Here is a 19,339-nt window from a genome sequence, read left to right as displayed (position 1 = left end):
ATGGATGTTTTCCATGTTTAATATTCTTTACTCTTGCTTTATATGATATATCTTCCCCTTATGCAAGTGTAACACCCTATGTAAATATATCACACTTAAAATCAATCTTGGCCACACATTTATATCTGGAGATTGGATCTTGTTTGTTATATTTAACTAAGGTGATATTCTTGTATAAGGTTGTACTGGAGTATTAGCCAATACATTATCTATATTCAACCTAAACAATATCCATCGGCTAGAATAAAAACATTCATAACTTAACCTGCACAATCGAACAGAATAATTAAGATTGCAACCAGTGGCATATGTTTAAGATTTTGCTTTATTTATATATCGTAAACCTTATAGCTATATGTCATTGGCTCGTCGGCCGATCGGCTATCGTTGTTCTGACTTATTTTTATTGTTATCTTGTTAGTTGCAGAATCAAACCAACTAACGCACCCTAGACCCAAATGCAAGATTTGATTCTATACCGGAGCTAAGCAGAACTCCAAAATCACCGTATTTTCCGTCAAAAGGGAGAAGTAAGATTTTTCTAGAATTCCGTGCAGCTGAAAACCAGAGCCAGGGATTCTTTTTGGTAGATCTGCCAGACATTTAGAAGTCGCTTATGCTAGATCTGTCAGAAAAAAAAAAGAAGTTAGTTTTCAACCATTGAACTTGAAGCGAGTGGTACCAAGATAATAAGCGACTTCTAGCATAAGCGACTGCAGTGGCTGCAAGCTAATATCTCATCTTGTCATCAAATCCTGCCAAGACTGCAGTGACTGCAGTGCAGTCGAATCTGAGGATTGAGATTTGGAGTTTGCTCAACCACGAGTGATGGCAACCTGGCCTTTTTGCCGTGCACATCAAATAGCACGTGTTTTGGTGTTGCCTAGGCCGGCAATAAAATACAAGCAAGACGATTTTGGTCTCATCCTCTCTGTCTTTATACGAATTGAGTGACACTTACTACTGTAATAAAACCCCTTCCATGTTGAATGTCATTTGAGAGGTAAAAAAATTTTGCTGACGGCTAGCTACCTTATTAGCTTGCTAACGGTAAAATTTGGTGACTGCCGTCAATTAAGGCTGGTCAGGGAGATAGATTACGCTGTGACTCCAGCAGGTCTAGTTGGAAGTGTACCATATAAAGTTTTGTTTTGGAATTGTTTTTTTTTTTTGGCATAAAGGCAAGTCTATTATTTTCTTTCTTTAAAGGCGATAGTCATAAACCGATCAAATCGTGTAAAAATCGGACTCGTTTTAACCCAAGGTATAAGGCTGAGTTCGTTGCTTGAAGTTCCTAGTTCTCCCCCCCCCCCCCCCCCTCTTTTTTCGCATGCATGATTTTCAAACTGTTAAACGGTATATTTTTCGAAAAAAATTCTAAAAAAAAGTTTAAAAACATATTAATCCATTTTAAAACAAAATTATTTAATGCTTAATTAATCATGCGCAATTGAGTTGCTTTGTTTTGCACGCACGAGAGATTAGTTCCCACCTCCAACAAAAAAACTCATTCTAAATATATGTGTGCCCAATTAGTTCTTTCATTACAACTTTCATTACACAGTCACCCTAGTTTTAGTTCTCGGTGAGTTTTTGTTTCAAGTTGGGCTTGTTTCCATCTACGGCGAGATTAAGTTTCACCAACTTTGCTTGTGTCGATGTAATTAGTACTTCGTCTGTTTTCTCGATCGGTTAAGTTCGATATTCTAATTAAGCTCTCGGTTGTGTTGCTTATATGATATATCGGCTCTTCTTGGATTGTTTCTACTATCTTGGTTATATTCAATATGTCGATCACTTTATATAGAGTTTACCATCTTGTTTACCATCTTGTTTAGATCTATCAAACTTATTATCAATCGCGTGTTGTCTCGGTTAGATCCGATCTACTAGATTCTGATACTTAAGTAGATTTGCACAAATTGTTAAATTTTGTCTAAGGTTTCATTGGAGTTTCAGCCGATGAGTTATCAATCTGCTATCATCTGAATCACTACATCAGCTAATATTCAATATCATATTATTATCTATTTTTATCTTTATTAATCTCAATCTTAGATTGTCTCGGTTTGGTCTAAGCTATGAAGATTGTGTTTAATAAGGTATGGTTATCAATAATTATATTGCATTAGGTTTCGGCCGATGACAGTATAAATTGCTTTATTTTATATATGTAAACTCCATTGGTTACGTAGCTGTTGATCCAAATTCCATTGGCTTCGGCTGGGCACACAATTTCATATCAGCCCATTAGCCGATTGGCCATGCGATTTAACTTTTCTATTTTATTAGTTGCATGATCAAACTAATTGGCACACCTTGAACCTATAAATTTGGACATATGCTAGAGTTAATTAAGAAGATCTCTCAGGTCTTCATGTGTTGCGTTATATTTTGGGTCAACACGCTTTTGACACATCTGATGGGATCATTTCTTTGTGAACATGTCTAATGAATTAAACAATGATATATAATTCCAGTAACTTTGGAGAAGTAGACAGATGAATAGAAATTGTAAGTACAGCAAACGGTTCAAGATTTTCAAAAATTGTGCTCAGATTCTTCAACTAGTGCGGAACAGGTCATCTGTGTCGGGCGGGAACCCTCATATGTGTCTATGAGAGATTTCGTCATATATTATTGGTCAGTGATGTGAAAAGTCAAATATGTCGGGAACACAACCGTTACCAATGTTAGTTATCTGTGTCGGGTCGGACTAAAATGCCCGTCACTAATAAGATTTTACCCGGTAAATGAGTCAACCAACGGACTGTCATGAATAAGTCATATGTGACAATACCCTACTACAAACTGACAAAGATGACTTAGTCACCTTTGTCGGTGTACTTTAGAGACCATCATGGATTGACTCATTGGTGATGGCCTCTTGTCTAGAACCAACGTCTCTGATGTACACCCGTCATATTAATTTGTTCTAAACCGAGACCGATAATTTATTTACCAAAATAGTAAATTTATTTTATTGGCTAGCCTCATGCCTTTATTAGCCATGTCCGCTACAATTTAACACAAATATATAGACATTTCCATCCCAAGCAAACCCCAACATCCCAGAATCCCCCACTTGTCAGCTCGGAAGCGAGCCCCTACATGTCTCGTCGCGTGACGGAAATGGTTTTCAAGGCGTTTGGCCACGATTACGTGTAGCCATAATTTCCTACTACCGCGTTCATTGCTGTGCTAGTTCTGGCCCTGGGGCACGGTCATTAGGGGCTTCAGGAGCCCCTAGCGTGGCTCGGGTTTCACCGTAGCCAGCTTAATTCTTACTTTTCTCTGTAAACCTACAAACTCATTATAATGCACAACTAAATTCCCATAACACTAATGACAAGCGATGAATGTCGAATACACGAAAAGAGCCCTGAGCTGGTAATCAAACCGATCGGTCACCGCAGCCCACCATCGAGCTTCGGCGATTGTCTGTGCGTTGTTACCTGTAACAAGAACGTGAGCCATATTCGCTACCGGGGGAATGGCCGGAGACACAACACGCAAAAAAGAAACAAGGTCGTGAGAGAAATTAAAGAGAGAAATGACAACTCGATATAGAGCCATGAACGCGAGAATATAAGACTTGAAACTTGAATAAAAAAAATGAAAATTGAAAAATTTGTGGATAATGTACATTATGGCAGCCCCCGGCCAATATTGGATTTTGAATGAATGCAACGTTGGCCCAACCACTATAAACTTCCAATATCCCGTTTTTAATTGGGGCTGTCTATATATCATGTGACAGAAAATCCCACCTCCTATCATTCGAATTTTTGACCATTGGATATACTTTGAGATTTGTGCAGCCCCTTATCCCTAACTCCTCCTCCTCCTCCTCCCCGTGACTGAGTCGCCGTCACCACTCTCCTCCTCCCGTCCTCTCCCGTGATTCCTTGCCGCCACCGCCCCACCGCGCTGCCGCCCGCCTCGCCAGCTAGCCGGAAAGAGTCAACGGCGCCGGCGAGGTCCCCCCCCCCCCCCGGCGAGCCCCCTCCCCCTCCCCCTTCCCTCCTCCCCTTCCCCCCTCTCATTCTCCTCACGGCGGCGACGACGAGGTGCCCCCGCCCCGCCGTCTTCCCCATCTCCGGTGGCTCACCGCCGCCGGATCCGCCACCACCGGCAGCCACCTTCTAATCTCACGCTTGCTTTGCCCCCTCCGCCGACGCCGGCCCACCGCCCTCCTCCATCCCGCGGCTTCGGTGGCGCCGCCGCCGCCTCGATGCCCGCCGGAGTCCACCGCTCACCGCTGGTCCTCCGCCGCCCACGGCCATCCCTCTAAGCCCCGAGGAAACCCCCCTCTTCCCCCTCCCCCAACCCCATCCTACCGTCACCCCAACCCCAAACCCTAACCCGCCGAAGTTGGGGTGTCGCCGGCGCCGAAGAAGAAGGGGAGCCCGCCGGAGTTGGAGGAGAGAAACCAATGCACGAATCTTGGCATGGATCCAATGGTCCAAAATCTGTAAGATTTCATCCCCAAATTTCATTCGAATGCTATATAGCAATCCTGATATTTTTAAGGATAAAGTTTTTGCAGTTGTTCAATATATATTCGATGGATTTGGTAGCGAAGGAAGCCCCCAAGCGTGTCCACAAAAGGTAGTCGAGCATTGTAATAGAAGTTCTTGGTAAGTGGGACGAGCTTCTCAAAGATGTCGTTGATGAAAGGAGTTTATGATGGACAGAACTCTACGAGTTTATTCTACTACGTGGTTGTATCTATGTGTATCTTGAAGATGTAAATCTTTTGGAAACTGGGGTCCTGGGCCCGAGAAGCGAGGGCCCCGGTTCTCGTTCTATGCCAGTTGTTAGTCCCCATGTGGGCAGGTTCTAACCTAGAAATGAATTATAAATATGGAAGAAAGTAATAATGTGGCCCATGGTACTTCAGGATCCCGAATTAAAGGGGACCCGGTTCCTATTTCTCCAACACCACCCAAGCCTCATTTGATTTTTTAAATATCACATTTTAATTGTTGAGGGCTTTAAACCAATTTTTACAAATTCTAGGAATAATTTAAAGAATGTATTTTAAGGTGATTTTGGGACATAAGACCAACCCACCCAGGTTCAAGTTCTAAACTTGGTATAGGTGCTCATATTTACGGCTAATTACTCTTTTAGTGGTAGACACTACTATAGGAAAGATTTTCCTGGACGGCGGACCCTTTTGTTTCCAGGAGGACCGTAAGTGGAACCGCACAGGAAAATGGGGGGGACCGGCGCCAGGCTATCACCCGCACACGAAAATAGCCCACCCTACATCGAGCGCTCGATATCCCTTCGCGCCCATAGCCCCTCCGCCCTCCGCCCACTGCCCCACTACCTCCCTCTCTCCCACCTCACTCTCTCCCTCTCTCCCACTCCACTCCTCCTCTCCTCCCACTCCTCTCTTCTCCTCTCCTCTCCTAGCCGGCCGGCGGCGACAGCATGCGGCGGCGCTCGGCACCTCCCTCCCTCTCCCACGGCTGCGGGCGGGAAGAAGGGCGGCGGTGGCGGTGCGCGGCCCCTCCCCTCCCTCTCCTTGCAGATCAGGCGGAGGGGAGGCATGGGGGTCCGGCGGATCCGGCAGAGCGGCGAGAGGCAGTGTGCAGCGGCGGGAGGGAGGCAGCCCGTGCCCCTCGGCGGTGGGAGGCGGTTGGACAGAGGCGGCCTGCGACCCTCGGGGGCGGGATGCGGTGGGACGGAGGCGGCCCGCTGGATCTGGAGGTGCGGCGGCGTCAGCGGCAGACGTGGAGGTGCGACCGTCGGCAGGAGGTGCGGAAGCGGCGTCGACGATCGATGTGAGTTGATGCCCTTCCCTACCCCTCTCCTCCCCTCCCCTTGCAGATCCAGCAGAGGGGAGGAGCATCTTCGGCCGGCGAGGGGAGCGGGCAACGAATCCGTAGCCGGCGACCGCGGGGGTGACGGCGGCGGGCCTCGGTGAGGACAGTGGCGGCGGCGGCAGATTAGAGTTAGGGTTTTGTTTTTCTTTCTTTTGGTTTCAATTTTTTATTTTCTCATGCGGGCGGTTTAAGCGCCCGCACGCGAAAATCCGATTTTCGCGTGCGGGTGAGGCACTTGCATGTGAAAATCGCGTTTTTTCAAACCCCTGGGTGCGTGCAGGCCAACCATCCGCACGGAAAAATCGTTTTCGACCACACGCAAAAATCTTTGTTGTAGTAGTGAGACAATATATCCGTCGAGGGGAGAGGCGCCCTTGATAACTTCATCAGACCCTGTAACATCGTAGCCCAATTAAGATTTTACCTGTGTGGCCCATAAGAGCTGTGCGTATGCTTAGTACCACCTTCCTAGTTTAGTAAGAGTGTAACCAACTTATAAGGCCTATTCCGTCCAACCATACCACTACTGGGTTAATCTTTTTACATGAAGCGAGGATAAAAGTGTAAGTGAGGTGGTATGTGTAAGTGGGCCTGCCCGTTGGATGGGCGACTGGTTGTGCGGTTCTGGAGAGAGGGTTGTTATAGATGGTATCGGAGCCGACCCTCGCCGTTGCTCATATGGGTCAGTGTGCGGGCATATGCCTATGTGGATATAAGGGTATGTTGGACCGACGGAGACATCAGGTCCTTTGATGGGGGTGTATGTAACATCTTCGCTCAATTAGGATCTGGCTTGTGTGGCTCATAAGAGCTATGTGCGCATGTTTAGTACCATCTTACTAGTTTAGTAAGAGTGGATCCAACTTATAAGGCATGTTCCGTCCCACCATACCATCCCGGATTAACTCTTTTACACGAAGCGAGAACAAAAGTGTAAGTGGGGTGGTATGTGTAATTGGATCCATCCGTCGGATGGGCTGGCTACACGGTTCTGGAGGGAGAGTTGTTACAATTTCAAAATATGCTAGACCAGTCTTTTTGACGTGCTCATAGGCGTAGGGTGTGTGTGCGCGCGTGGCCCATGATAGCTTTGTGCACATGTTTAGTACCTTGCTAGTTTCATAAGACACTACTAGAAAAAGCATTTTCGCCGGCGGCCGAAACACGTCTTTCCAGGCAGACGGCGGCTCCTCCTGTAGCCCAACTACTGCGAAGATCGCTGGAGGGGTAGCTAGATGGGCCACCTACGAAAATAGGCAGCGGCCGCCTGCAAAAATAAAAAACTGCCGCCTGCAAAGATAGGTACAAATATTTGAAATTTGATACAATAATAATTTTCCCATAAATTACTTTTTAATTATTTAATTGAAAATGACGCATGAATAATATTAGTAGTTAACAAGCTTTTGATACTGAGAAATCTACGTATAAAAGTGTTGTCAAAATATATATTACAATATTTTTTTTGACATTGTCACTTGAAATACGCTATCTAATTACATTATGGCACCGCATTGCTCCACTCCCGAAGATGCTTGAATTCGTCACTTGTAGCTAGGGCACCCTCTGGGTCGAAGAACTTCCCTTCCACATTACAGCACTCATGGTGGATGAAGTGGCATAGATCGCGCTGGATATTTGTGATGCCTGCATCGTCAAAGCTTGTTCGATGTTCTATTCTTGGCAACTGCATGCATTGAACAAACACAATATATTAGTACCATATATATGTGAAGTTGTCTAGTTCATAGTCTAGAGACTTACATCCTCTGTGTTAACCCTATACCTCCCATTAACCCTGCGGAATTCGCACTCGTAATATCCGCAGAGGACAGTGCCTCTAGGTTTCTTGAGACACTTCATGACACATCATAGAAGAAAATAGTTAAATTTTGCAATTAGTGAAACAATTGGAATACATTAAGTGAGTGGGTATTACCGGTCAATATGTATGCACTAGCAGCTTCTCCCTTGTTCGAATCTGTTCTCCACCCTTGAACTTGTAGTAGTTGTACGCACTGTATGGATTTCGTACCGTTTCACATTAAGGAGAATATTTAATTATGATACATTCATATTATACATGCAAGTGTCAGAATCACTTACTACTGTAAAATTGTTAGAAATTCTTTGTACGACTGGTGACGGTAATCGAGAGGGTCCAAGACTGTCACGGTTTCGTGCTTCGGGTAGATAATTAAATAGATATAATGATCGCTACATATTAACGACAGTGTAGTTAGTCGCTAAAATAAGACATATATGTAGAAGAAAAATGTACCGGACTTACTTGAAATTATAAGTGGCTAGGACGACTCTCTTATCTTGAAAGTACAAGAAGGCTCGTCCAATGTACTGTGCGACAATAATCATTTTCTACTTGTGCAAGCCCAGCTTGTATTCAGCTATCTCTTCTGGAGTCTTGTCCTTCAGCTGCTGTGACCCTGGTGATAGCCTCACGGTATGTTATGTTTGACAGATCCTAGTTGGATTTAGGAATCCAACTGCTTATGTGGTCCGCCTTTGATAATCGATCTTCGCAGGCGGCCGGCCAACTCCTCCCCGGTTATCGTCTTTGCCGGTGGGGTTTTTGCTCCGATGGGCATACCCGCCTGTGAAAATAAAAGCCCTACGTCGCCGAAAATGCCTTTTCTAGTAGCGAGAGTAGAACAAACTTATGAAGGCATGTTCCGTCTAACCATATCACTCCTGGGTTAATCCTTTTACATAAAGCGAGAATGAAAGTGCAAGCTAGTGGGGTGCAAGCTAGTGGGGTGGTATGTTTAAGTAAGTCTGTCGTCAGATGGGCTGGCTACACAGTTCTGGACTGAGTGTTGTTACTGTTTCAAAATATGCCAGACCAGTCTTCTTGATGTGCTCATAGACGTAGGGTGCGTGTGCGTATTTATAGGGGTGATGTGTTCCTAAAAAACAATCATTAACATTAGCAACCACCTTTTAAAGGTATTTGAGCTTAGGATGCACAATGATTATATAAAAACATATTGTATTACGTAGAAATCGAGTTCCAATAAATTTCATTTCCTCTTTTCTCTCTCTTGGCCGGAAATAAGGTATTACACTCGTTTCGAGGTTTTCTTCTATATATGCTATATTTTGAAGAGGTATATGTATAGTAACGAACATATAACAAAATTACTCAGATGCAATACATACTAATTATTGGTTACTCCCTCCGGGCTGATAATACTTGTCATTTTGGACAAAGGTGAGGCCAAACTTTAGAATCTTTGATTATGAATCATTTTTAAAATATTTATCTTTCAAATATGATGACTACATGTATAGATTAATCCTAAAAAGTAATTTAATAAGATCATATATTTGTTAATGCTTTTTTACATATTATAATAGAAAATAATGGTCAAATTTGTTTTTTTGGAGACCGTGTGTTGACAGAAAACACGTGGCCTGGGAGATCTGCTTATCTCCAGTGCAGGTCCAAAGCTCGCCTTCAGATATATTAGCGTGCCAGTTGATTTGATCCTGTAATCAACAAGAAATAGAAGCAAAGAAACCTTAGTTAAATCTATAAAAGATAGCCGATCGGCTATATGCCGATGACATATCATTTATCCTTAGGCCGATGTTATCCATGTATCGATCGGTAGTCATGAATAAGTAAAGAAGAACTAAATCTACTCGATCGGCTGTAGATATTAACAATATATATTCCTTATATCGATGTATACTTAAATCAAGTGATTGGGATAGATCGGTCATCATGCCGAGACAGTATAAATCACTTAGATCAAAATATATGTCAACAACAGGACTATATATGTTTATAGCATAGCCGATCAGATGGATCTAGCATGTATCGGCTAATACTCCGATACTACTCTATATCAAGATATTAAAGCAAGTATAATATATTGAGCAAAAGCCTAACATATTTAGATACAGCAATATCTTAATATAAAGGGCAGATTTAACATGTCAATAAGGCATATAGAACAAATGAAGTTAAATCAGATACGATCGGCTGAAACTCCGATGCTATTCTAATCGGCAGCTAGAAGGCAGGCTAGAGATCGATATTCTAAGCACGGCTTAATAGATCAAACTCAACTGATGCAGCATTAAGTATGAAAAGAAGAACAATATCTAGACAATCAAGCCGCTAGAAGTTTCATAGAATGGTGGATATCTTATATAATCTAGATCAATGTCGAGATCTAACCTAATCGACTGTCTTCTGCATACAGATATTGGCCGATAGTAGTCTAGATGGCGATGTTGCTAGAGATTATCTAAGATATATGATAACTTGATGAATTACATAAATAAGATTAGAGTGTCATGAAGATGGAAGCACTAATCCTAAGAACGCAATCCATCACGACGGATTTTACCTCTTGTTGAAGATCGAAATCAATATAGCTCAACCCGAAAGCAAGAACTCGTTGAAATAAAACTAAAGCAAGAAGGGTGGCGATGCGCCGAGATTGTGTTGAACGTGTGTGTTAAAAATTACATAGGGCTCGGGGTCTATTTATACCCGAGGATTACAAGATATGCCCATATCGGACACGACCATTATCTCTAAAAAATTTTAAGATATCATAAGTCTTTGCGACAGACTTTTGCTCACATTTATCTATAAAGAACTTACATAAAATATCCTAATTAATAGACTCTATCCATGCGTGGCAATCATCTTGAAGTACATTAACTTGAACCCGATGTCGCGCACAAGTCGTATTGTCGGAATCGGCTATATCGGCTTATTTAGCTTGACTCAGACTCAGCCGATCTTGTCGTAGCCGATCTGAACATCAGCCGATTCCTGCCCTGTTTTCAGACTCGATCTCCGCTTTCGACTTTGCTTCGATCTAATCTTCTCTCCGACGCTGATGTTACCAAATTTGGTTGTTAACATCGTGCCCTTGTTCAAAACGACAAGTATTATCAACCTGGAGAGAGTAATATACTAATTAATATAACATAATATAATTTAGTTAGAATAAATAATCTATGCGGGCTCATGTGACGGCGGGAAGTTGTACATAGGAACACAATGTATATATGTATATACGTTCCTGCTACTTTGAAATACTCTTTTTAGAGCGCTTGATTGTAATAATTGGTTGTATCACTTTCAGCAAAGGCCGGGATGTCCTATTCCATTATTAAAAAAACGTTCCTGCTAGTTGAGAGGTAAATAATTTAAATTAGTTAAACTAATCTATCTATTATTATATACTAAAAGCCCATTAAACTTACTACAAACGCTCTTAGACTGCCACGTGGCGCTCCTATAAATATATAAATAATCCTAGATCGCCACATGGCACTGTTTAATCTCACCACCGATTTTCACTTAAATTGGTGGACTCGATATTATATACCATTAGATTAGATGTATTATTTTAAAAGTAATACTTTTCCTTCTGTGGGCCGGAATAAGGAAAACAAACTATTATATGTACATCTGAAGGAAAAACGATGAAGGATACCTCACCGGATGAGAGGAAAAACGATAAAGCGATAAAGTAAAGAAAAAAAAAGCGTACGTCACAGTGTCATTAAAAAAATCGACGGGCTTTATAAGAGGATTTTATACTATTTAAAAATAAAATATATTAGTCTATATTATATAAAATCTATATATTATCTAAAAGTTCATGAAAATTCTATAAGTGCTTTTAAGCCGTCATGTGTCATTATAATAAATAAAAGAAATTCCTAGAATTTCTAAGAAAAAAGCAAACCATTTACTCCTTGATTTTCACATAAATTGATGACCCGTTATTTTAAACATTTATATTAGATCTATTTAAAAGAACTCCCTTCTTTTAATCTCCCGTTCACGTAAGTACTACTCGTAAAAACACCCCCAAAATACGAGTACTCCCACGTCGCCATGTGGAACCCTAATAAAATAAAGAAATTTATCCATCGATTTTTATTTAAATCGGTGGTCCCATTATTCTATATCGTTAGATATATCTTAAAAAACTAAAACCTCCCACATCCCCATATTCACGCACCACGCACGTACTGATCAATTTGTATGCTCCTTCACTTCCTTTCTCTTTTTATATCCCTATCACAATTAAAATTAAAAATATCTTCATGGAAAAAAATCTCACAAATAGGCATCAAAGTCCATTAAACATCTTATAAATATTTCTAAACTATTGTGTGAAACTCTTAAATTAGTGAAACATCCATCTATTGGTTTTCACTTAGATCGATGGACACATTATTTTACATCGTTATTGTATCTTTTTTTTAAAAAAAAAACATCCCAAACCATATTCCCTTCCTCTCCATCCCTATGGGCATTAAAGTACATAAGCTGCTACTTGTCTCACTTAAATTAGAAAAAGTCCTAATAAATCTGGGAAAAAAATAAAATCTAACCATCTGTTTTTTTACTTAAACATCAACACATTATTTTATGTCATCAGATCAACGTTTTTTTAATAAATGAAACATCCAAACCCTCCCTCACCCCTGTCCCCATGCGGTGTGTGGTGTTACTTTTCTCTATTTTTCCTATCTCTATAATATTTAAAATTAAAATTATTTTTATGGGCAAAGAAAAGACCACAAACGAATCTCCACCTATTAGGTCTAGCCAGCTTTTATTTTTTTAAGTGAAATCAATAACCTAATGCCCATATTGACTATATTTAAATGCTAACAAAAAAATTACATTATGGACCCACATGCATAGAGGCCTCCACTTAATAAAGGCAAAATTTTCTACAGGACATTAAAAAAATATGTGATTAGCTAGAAGACACTACAAGAATATATATCTGCTATGAGACACTGAAAAAAATGGTAATTAGTTGCCTGAATACCCGCAATATTATTTTGTTATATCCAAAAAATGAGATACAAACAATTACGAAAGTATGATTTTGCCCCTTTTCTGCCATGTGTGGCTCGCATATAGCTCTGATGCTGTGGTGGTCCCGACATGGGCGGCGGACGGTACGGCTGCGTGGCGTGGTGCCGCTGCGAGACCGACTGGAATAGAATGTCCTCTGCGGCGCCCTGCTCAACATGAACCAGGAGGTGGCCCATGTTGTGCTCTCCCCAAGTGCGGTGTATGGCGGAGCATCGGCGCCGGCGTGGCCCTAGCGCTGCAGCGGCGACGAGTGCGGGAACGATGCGGACCCACGGGCCTAGGCTTACGGGCCCTCCTCGAAACCCCGCCCCTAGAGAGCCACCTCACCGGCTGCGGGCTCGGTCATACTTTTGTGATTGTTTTTTCTCCATTTCCTTTGGATATTATAAAATAATGTCACGGATATCCAACAGTTAATTACCAATTTTTTCGATGTCCCACTCATAAATTAAAAACCACACGGTTTAAATTAATTTTATTTCATAATTTATATGTCGCAAGTAACCAATGTTCAAAGTATGTTAAATAAGTTCATTTTTCGTTTATGATAAAGTAAAAGAATATTTTTAATAGAAAACCACCCACACATAGACATTCACAATAAAATTTCACGCACATACCTGCGCATATGCGCGGGCTACCTTCCTAGCTAGTTACAATAAAAGTCTATTGTGATGATGCAGAAATTTTTTTCTCAGGAAGTATATATTATGGCATGATATATATACCTGTGCCAAGAAGAGCAGTCTTACAAATCTTAAAGATTGAAGATAAATTAAAGAAAACACATATATAGGTGAATTATAGTTATACTGTTGTTTAAAAATATTAGTTTCAGCGAGCTCCCAAGCGATGATTTAACAGTATTGGAGTTATCTTGTGTATTAGGAACTGATTTTTTTTTTATGAACAGTGACGTCCTGATTTATTGTGGAGGGATCAATATATTACTGCTGTGATAGAGCATTAAGGCCCACAAGCTTAGACACCCCAAGTGCTGTACCTGTCGGAAAGACAGGCATCATTGTGACAGCCCATGGAAGGAAGTAGCTCGAGGAACACATGCGGTGAAGCCAGTGATGCAGGTGTGTTAATTTTGGCCGTTGCGCCTCATGTATGTCCCGGAGATCGCACATCCGCACACAGCATTCTCCTTCAGATTTTTTTTCTCGCTCTCTACGAACCTCTCGGCTAGGTACGATAGAGTGACTAGTTGCTTTTGTTCTTTTGGAGGGGCTAGGAACCCCTCCTCTCAGTACGTATTAACGTATGGTTAGTTAAGTTTTAGCTTAAAAAAAGCTTGAAAAATAAATTAATATTATTTTTGAAAGCAACTTTTATATATAAACTTTTGTAAGACATGTATCGTTTATTAGTTTGAAAAGCATATGCGTAGAAAAAGAGATAGGTGAGTTAGGAACTCATGGGAATAGGAAAGAACACAACCACAAGGTAAAAAAAATTATACATCATCATTTTCCTATATGAAAGAAAGAGAATTGAGGACAGTGAGAACAAACGACTAATGTAGCGCCGACGATAGCACCACTCCATGTGGGCATGCAACTGAAACTGTGTGATATGCTGCTTCTCCTCCGGCCCATCTCTATACACAAGCCACATCAAGCACGCGAAATTGCTCTCCTCTTCGTCCTACATATCTTCTAGGGAAATATGCTTATTCCTAGCGTCGCCGCCATCCGCCGCGGCGTGCAGATGAAGTCCATCGGAAGCTAAGCGATGGTGTAGTCGTCCGTTCGTTGCAAGCCCGATCCCAGTTGCTGCGGCGGCGAATGTGCAAGTTGTAATATTTGATGCTGTTTTGATGATGTATGATGTCTCGCGTTGTGAATTCTGCCATCTAAAGAGGTCCTCCTTCCAATGTTTGCTACCATACATATTCATGAACTATGAGCTACTCACATTCATATAGTCATATGAATTCTATCTATTTCATCTATTGTGGTATTTTTTTCTACTCATGTTCGCATCACCACTCTCACTTTCAATCAAAAGCTGGCCAATGGCCTTGCGTCAAAAAAAAATGTTCGCTTCACCACCCATATATACGGCCATAGGATAGAATTCACTTCTCACCAATGACGAGTTCCATAGTAGATTATCTTTGTCGGGCCGAAACCTAACTCCATCACCGATGAGTGTTATAAGTGACAGTCTCGACCTAATTAAAGGCCTATGAAAATTGCTTGTAAGTGTACATCTTTATCAATGTTTATTTCAATCCCTCAAAGCCCCAACATGGATAGGTCGTTCATGATGACGAGTTATGTAGTAGTAATCCCACGTAGTGATATGCAGAGGCGGAACTAGAATTAAATGGAGAGGGATGCCACTCGTTTGCTCTACTATGTTTTTGACTGAGTTTAAGCTAATACAGGTATCTGAGTTTGAATTGACTGGATGCATATATGGTGAAACTATAGTTAAAATTTTTTTCTTAACCGGCTTCCTGGAACCCCCTCCTCGATAATGTAGCTCCGCCGTGAAGATATGTGTATATATAATTAGTTATTGAGAGAATCCATTCTATACCATTGAGTTTGTTCGAGTTCAACGATATGTCATCGATATTGCCTCTTTCTATAATATGCCGACGACTTTATCAATTGTCATATAATATGCCATTGGGCTGAGCCTTGATTTAAAAATACCCTTATAGACATACAAAATTAACAATTGATTTATCTTATTAGAAGTTTCACAAAAATATGAAAATTTTTATGTGGCCTTTGTACACAACATGAAAGTTTGTATACAAGTTTTAAGTTTTTTCTGGTATATTTAGTTTTTAGAAAAAAAAATCTTTATGTCGTATGTGAGAGAGAATCTGCTTATAAAAGATTTAATAGCACAAAAATATCTTATGTAGTTTAGGAAAGATGATTTATATTAAAAACAATGATAAAGAAGTGTTTTATATAGCATATAACAAATAGTTATATTTTTTTATAAAAATAGATATGTAAAAACTTGAAACTTCTATACGAATTTAAATGTGTAAGCAGGCTACGTAAAAGTTTTCATATTTTTCTGAAACTTCTAATGGAATAAATTAATGGTTAACCTTGTATGTCTATAAGGGTATTTTAGGTATTTTTAAAATGAGGCTTAGTCCAATGGCGTATTGTAGAACAATTGATAAAGTCGTCGGTATATTATAGAAAAAGATAATATCGATGGTAAATCGTTAAACTCGAACAAATTCAGTGGTATAGAATAAATTCTCTCTTAATTATTTGTTAGATGAGGTGCAGCCACCACAACTAGCCAACTTATTGTACTATAGTTAGCTTTAGAATCAGCTGCAAAATAACACGGAGATGATTGGAGGCGACAGTTGGAGTTTGCCCTTGAGAGCAAGTTTAATAGTATAGCCCACTACTAGCTTCAATTCATCTATAGCCAATCTAATAGCCAATTCATACAATAATTGCTTACTATACTATTAGTATATGGTCCCACCTCTCATACACACATTGTGTCTTAGAGTCCGTGCTGCAGCTGGCTACAGATTTTTAGCCTGCTGCTCTTCTCTCTCATATTTTATCTTATTAAAATATATTTGTAGCTAGCTAATAGTCTCCTATCGTACATGCTCTGATATTCTATGGCGCTAGGTCTGAGCAAATATTGTGCCACATGGACCAATGGGAAACTAGCTTGAGATTGGTTGATGTATTGCTTTGATGTTGACAATGCTAGCTATGATAGTACCCTCTCTTTTGATATCTCTGTACTTTCTTGATGTTGACGATCCTAAATACAGTACCCTCCCTTTGAATAACAATACAGCCCTACGATGTAGCTGGGTACTGTTTTGATGTTGACTTCTGCTAATTATTGGAGTAGTTCCAGGCTTTCCCACATTCATTCATGGAATCGTAATATAAATATCTGCAAGGGAACTGGAGCATTTAGCAAGCTAAGGATTCGGTATTATCACTTTTTGTGTAACTGAAGATGAGTGCCATTGAATCCTTCTGTTGCGTTGACCACCGAATGATCATTCAGGAGATGAAAAGAGAGCACGGTCTTCGACTCAACAACGTACCAATCCTTCGACTCAACAACGTGCAGTCAGATCATATTGTACTCCCTCCGTCATATAAAAAACTAACCTAGTACCGGATGTAACACATCCTAGTAATATAAATCTGGACATATATGGCTATGTTTAGTTCCATGCCAAAATTGGAAGTTTGAAGAAATTGGAACGATGTGACGAAAGGTTGGAAGTTTGTATGTGTAGGAAAGTTCGATGTGACAGAAAAGTTGAAATTTTGAAGAAAAAAGTTGGAATCTAAACAGGGCCATGTCCAGATTTATAGTACTAGAATATATCACATCCGGTCCTAGATTTGTTTATTATGGGATGGAGGGAGTACATGCCTTCGATGATATTTTCTGCTGCTCCAATGGAATTATTTCCAAAATTCAGGCTGAGGCATGTGACGGCGGGAATTCGGATCCTGGAATAGACAAAGGGAATGTTAGGAATGCTTTCGCTACTTAAAAAACAATTTTTATGAATAGGGACTCATTTAGATTTCAGACGAACCATAACTAGTCGTGTAGGAAAATAGGCTTAGTTTTACGTGCGGTCCATTTAAGAGGACCGCACGGAGAAATCGATTTTTCCGTGCGGTCCTCTTAAATGGACCGCACGCGAAAATGAGCCTATTTTCATGTGAGGACCTATTAAGAGAGCCGCACGCCAAAATACCCAACCTATTTTTCCCTCCTACCCACTTTAAATTTTCCCCACTTTCTCTCCTCTCCTTTTCTTCTCTCCTCTCCTCTTTTTCCCCGTCCTCTCCTCTCCTCTCTCTCTTTTTCTTCTATCCTCTCCTCTATTTCCCCGTCCTCTCCTCTCCTCCCCTCTCGAGTCCCGACGGAGGCAGTGGCGGCAACGGCGCGCGGGATCCGGCGGGCGGCGGCCATCCCCGCACGGATCCGGTGACCGGCCGCCCTCTCCCCTGAGGGATCCCACTCCCCTCCCCTCTCCTTCCTTCCCTCCCCAAATCCGGCGAAGGGGAAGGGCATCGGCGGCGCTACGGCTAGAGGGGACCACGGAAGCTGGCGGGAGCGCGGATCCAGCTCCGCTCTCCTCCCCTTCCTTCCCTCCCCAGATCCGGCGGAGGGGAGGGGCGTCGGCAGCGGTGCGGCCGGAGGGGAGCGCTGATGCCGGCGGCAGGTGCCACGGAGACCGGCGGGAGGGCAGACGGCTGCGCGGAGGCCGCCATCGACGACGAGGAGGGTGGGAGCAGGGTCCTCAGCCGACGAGGACGATGAGACGGCGCCACCGGATTCATTTTTTTGAAAAAAATTTTCGGATTTTTGTTTTTTCGTGCGCCCGACATAAGCACCCACACGCGAAAATCAGATTTTCGCTTGCGGGTGCGCCACCCGCATGCAAAAATCATGATTTTCGCAGATCCTTGGGTGCGTGAGGGCCACCCTCCCGCATGCGAAAATCACATTTGACTGCACGGAAAAACCGCTCTTCTAGTAGTGTTTAGACATTAGACAACATGAAGGTCTTTATTGAGGATGGTACAGTTACAAAAACAAAAGAAAGATAATAAAGTGTTTAATTATTTTGTTCTAGTTAGGAATTTCTCCCTCCATCCTAGTTTAATCAGCTCCTAAGTAAAATGCACAATATTCATCATTATTAAATTAATCCTCTTCAGTTAAGGTGCTTCGTCGCTTCGTGTTCCATGGATTGCTCATACTTTAAATGTTGCATGTCATTGTACTAATAAAAATTACTCTTGATTGGTTGCATGCAACACCTTTAATGATGCATATTTACTGTTTGCACAAATAAATGAAAATACACTTGTTAGATGATGGTCATTTTGAGAAGTCGTAGAAAAACATAGGGGATGATCAAAATGGCATGAATGGAGTAGTGAATAACGGATGTATAATTGGTTCTTTCCGTGCTTGCAGGAAGAATGCTCAACACACCTGTTCAGTTGTTACAGCAACTCCAGATTACGATGGATATGAATGGAGAAAGTATGGGCAGAAGTCAATTTCTAAAACAAAGCACTGCAGGTAAGAAGTCGATTACTACTCAATTACAGCTACTAAATTGAGAAAAGTTTGTGTACATGCATGTCTCCAGGAGTTACTATAAATGCACCAACCAAAAAGAACAAGGTTGTATGGCAACCAAGACTGTGCAACATATAGATAATGGCAATAGCAGCACTAGTGTGGTGAAACTCTACAACGTTGATTACTTTGGCAAACAGTCCAAGTGCTATGGCTTCTACTCATCTCTTCAAATGGATTCTTGCCATCCGTACTTAAACCGAATCTTACATTTCGTGCATCATCTCCAAAGTCTTTAAATGTTCTGTCGATGTTTCGCCACTGCGAACCATCGGCGGGGTGTCTCAGCATCCCATGTTCTTCTGCGTGCCAGCGCATATTCTAGCATGCTCTTTGTTTCTGAACAAACGCCTGAGCGGTAGTATTATAGGGGAATACCACATCACCTTAGCAGGAATTCTCTTCTTCGATGGTTGTCCGTCAACTTCACTTGTATCATCTCGTCTAATCTTGTATCGTAATGCCTTACAAA

The 19,339-nt window shown here is 41.5% G+C and overlaps 1 protein-coding gene across 1 annotated transcript; it reads left to right on the top strand.

Moving 5' to 3' along the window:
• The first annotated feature begins 16,704 nt into the window (after positions 1-16,704).
• LOC127784685 (probable WRKY transcription factor 34) lies at positions 16,705-19,106 on the top strand. Its single transcript, XM_052312031.1, is given in 5 exon segments — positions 16,705-16,833; positions 17,123-17,242; positions 18,264-18,332; positions 18,704-18,807; positions 18,878-19,106. Coding segments are annotated over 5 exon segments (651 nt in total).
• Positions 19,107-19,339: the final 233 nt, after the last annotated feature.

Source organism: Oryza glaberrima, chromosome 9 (genome assembly GCF_000147395.1).
Source record: "Oryza glaberrima chromosome 9, OglaRS2, whole genome shotgun sequence".
NCBI classification, from domain to species: domain Eukaryota; kingdom Viridiplantae; phylum Streptophyta; class Magnoliopsida; order Poales; family Poaceae; genus Oryza; species Oryza glaberrima.
The sequence above is the reverse complement of the archived record's forward strand: the minus strand, read 5'-3'. Positions and strand labels throughout refer to the sequence as shown.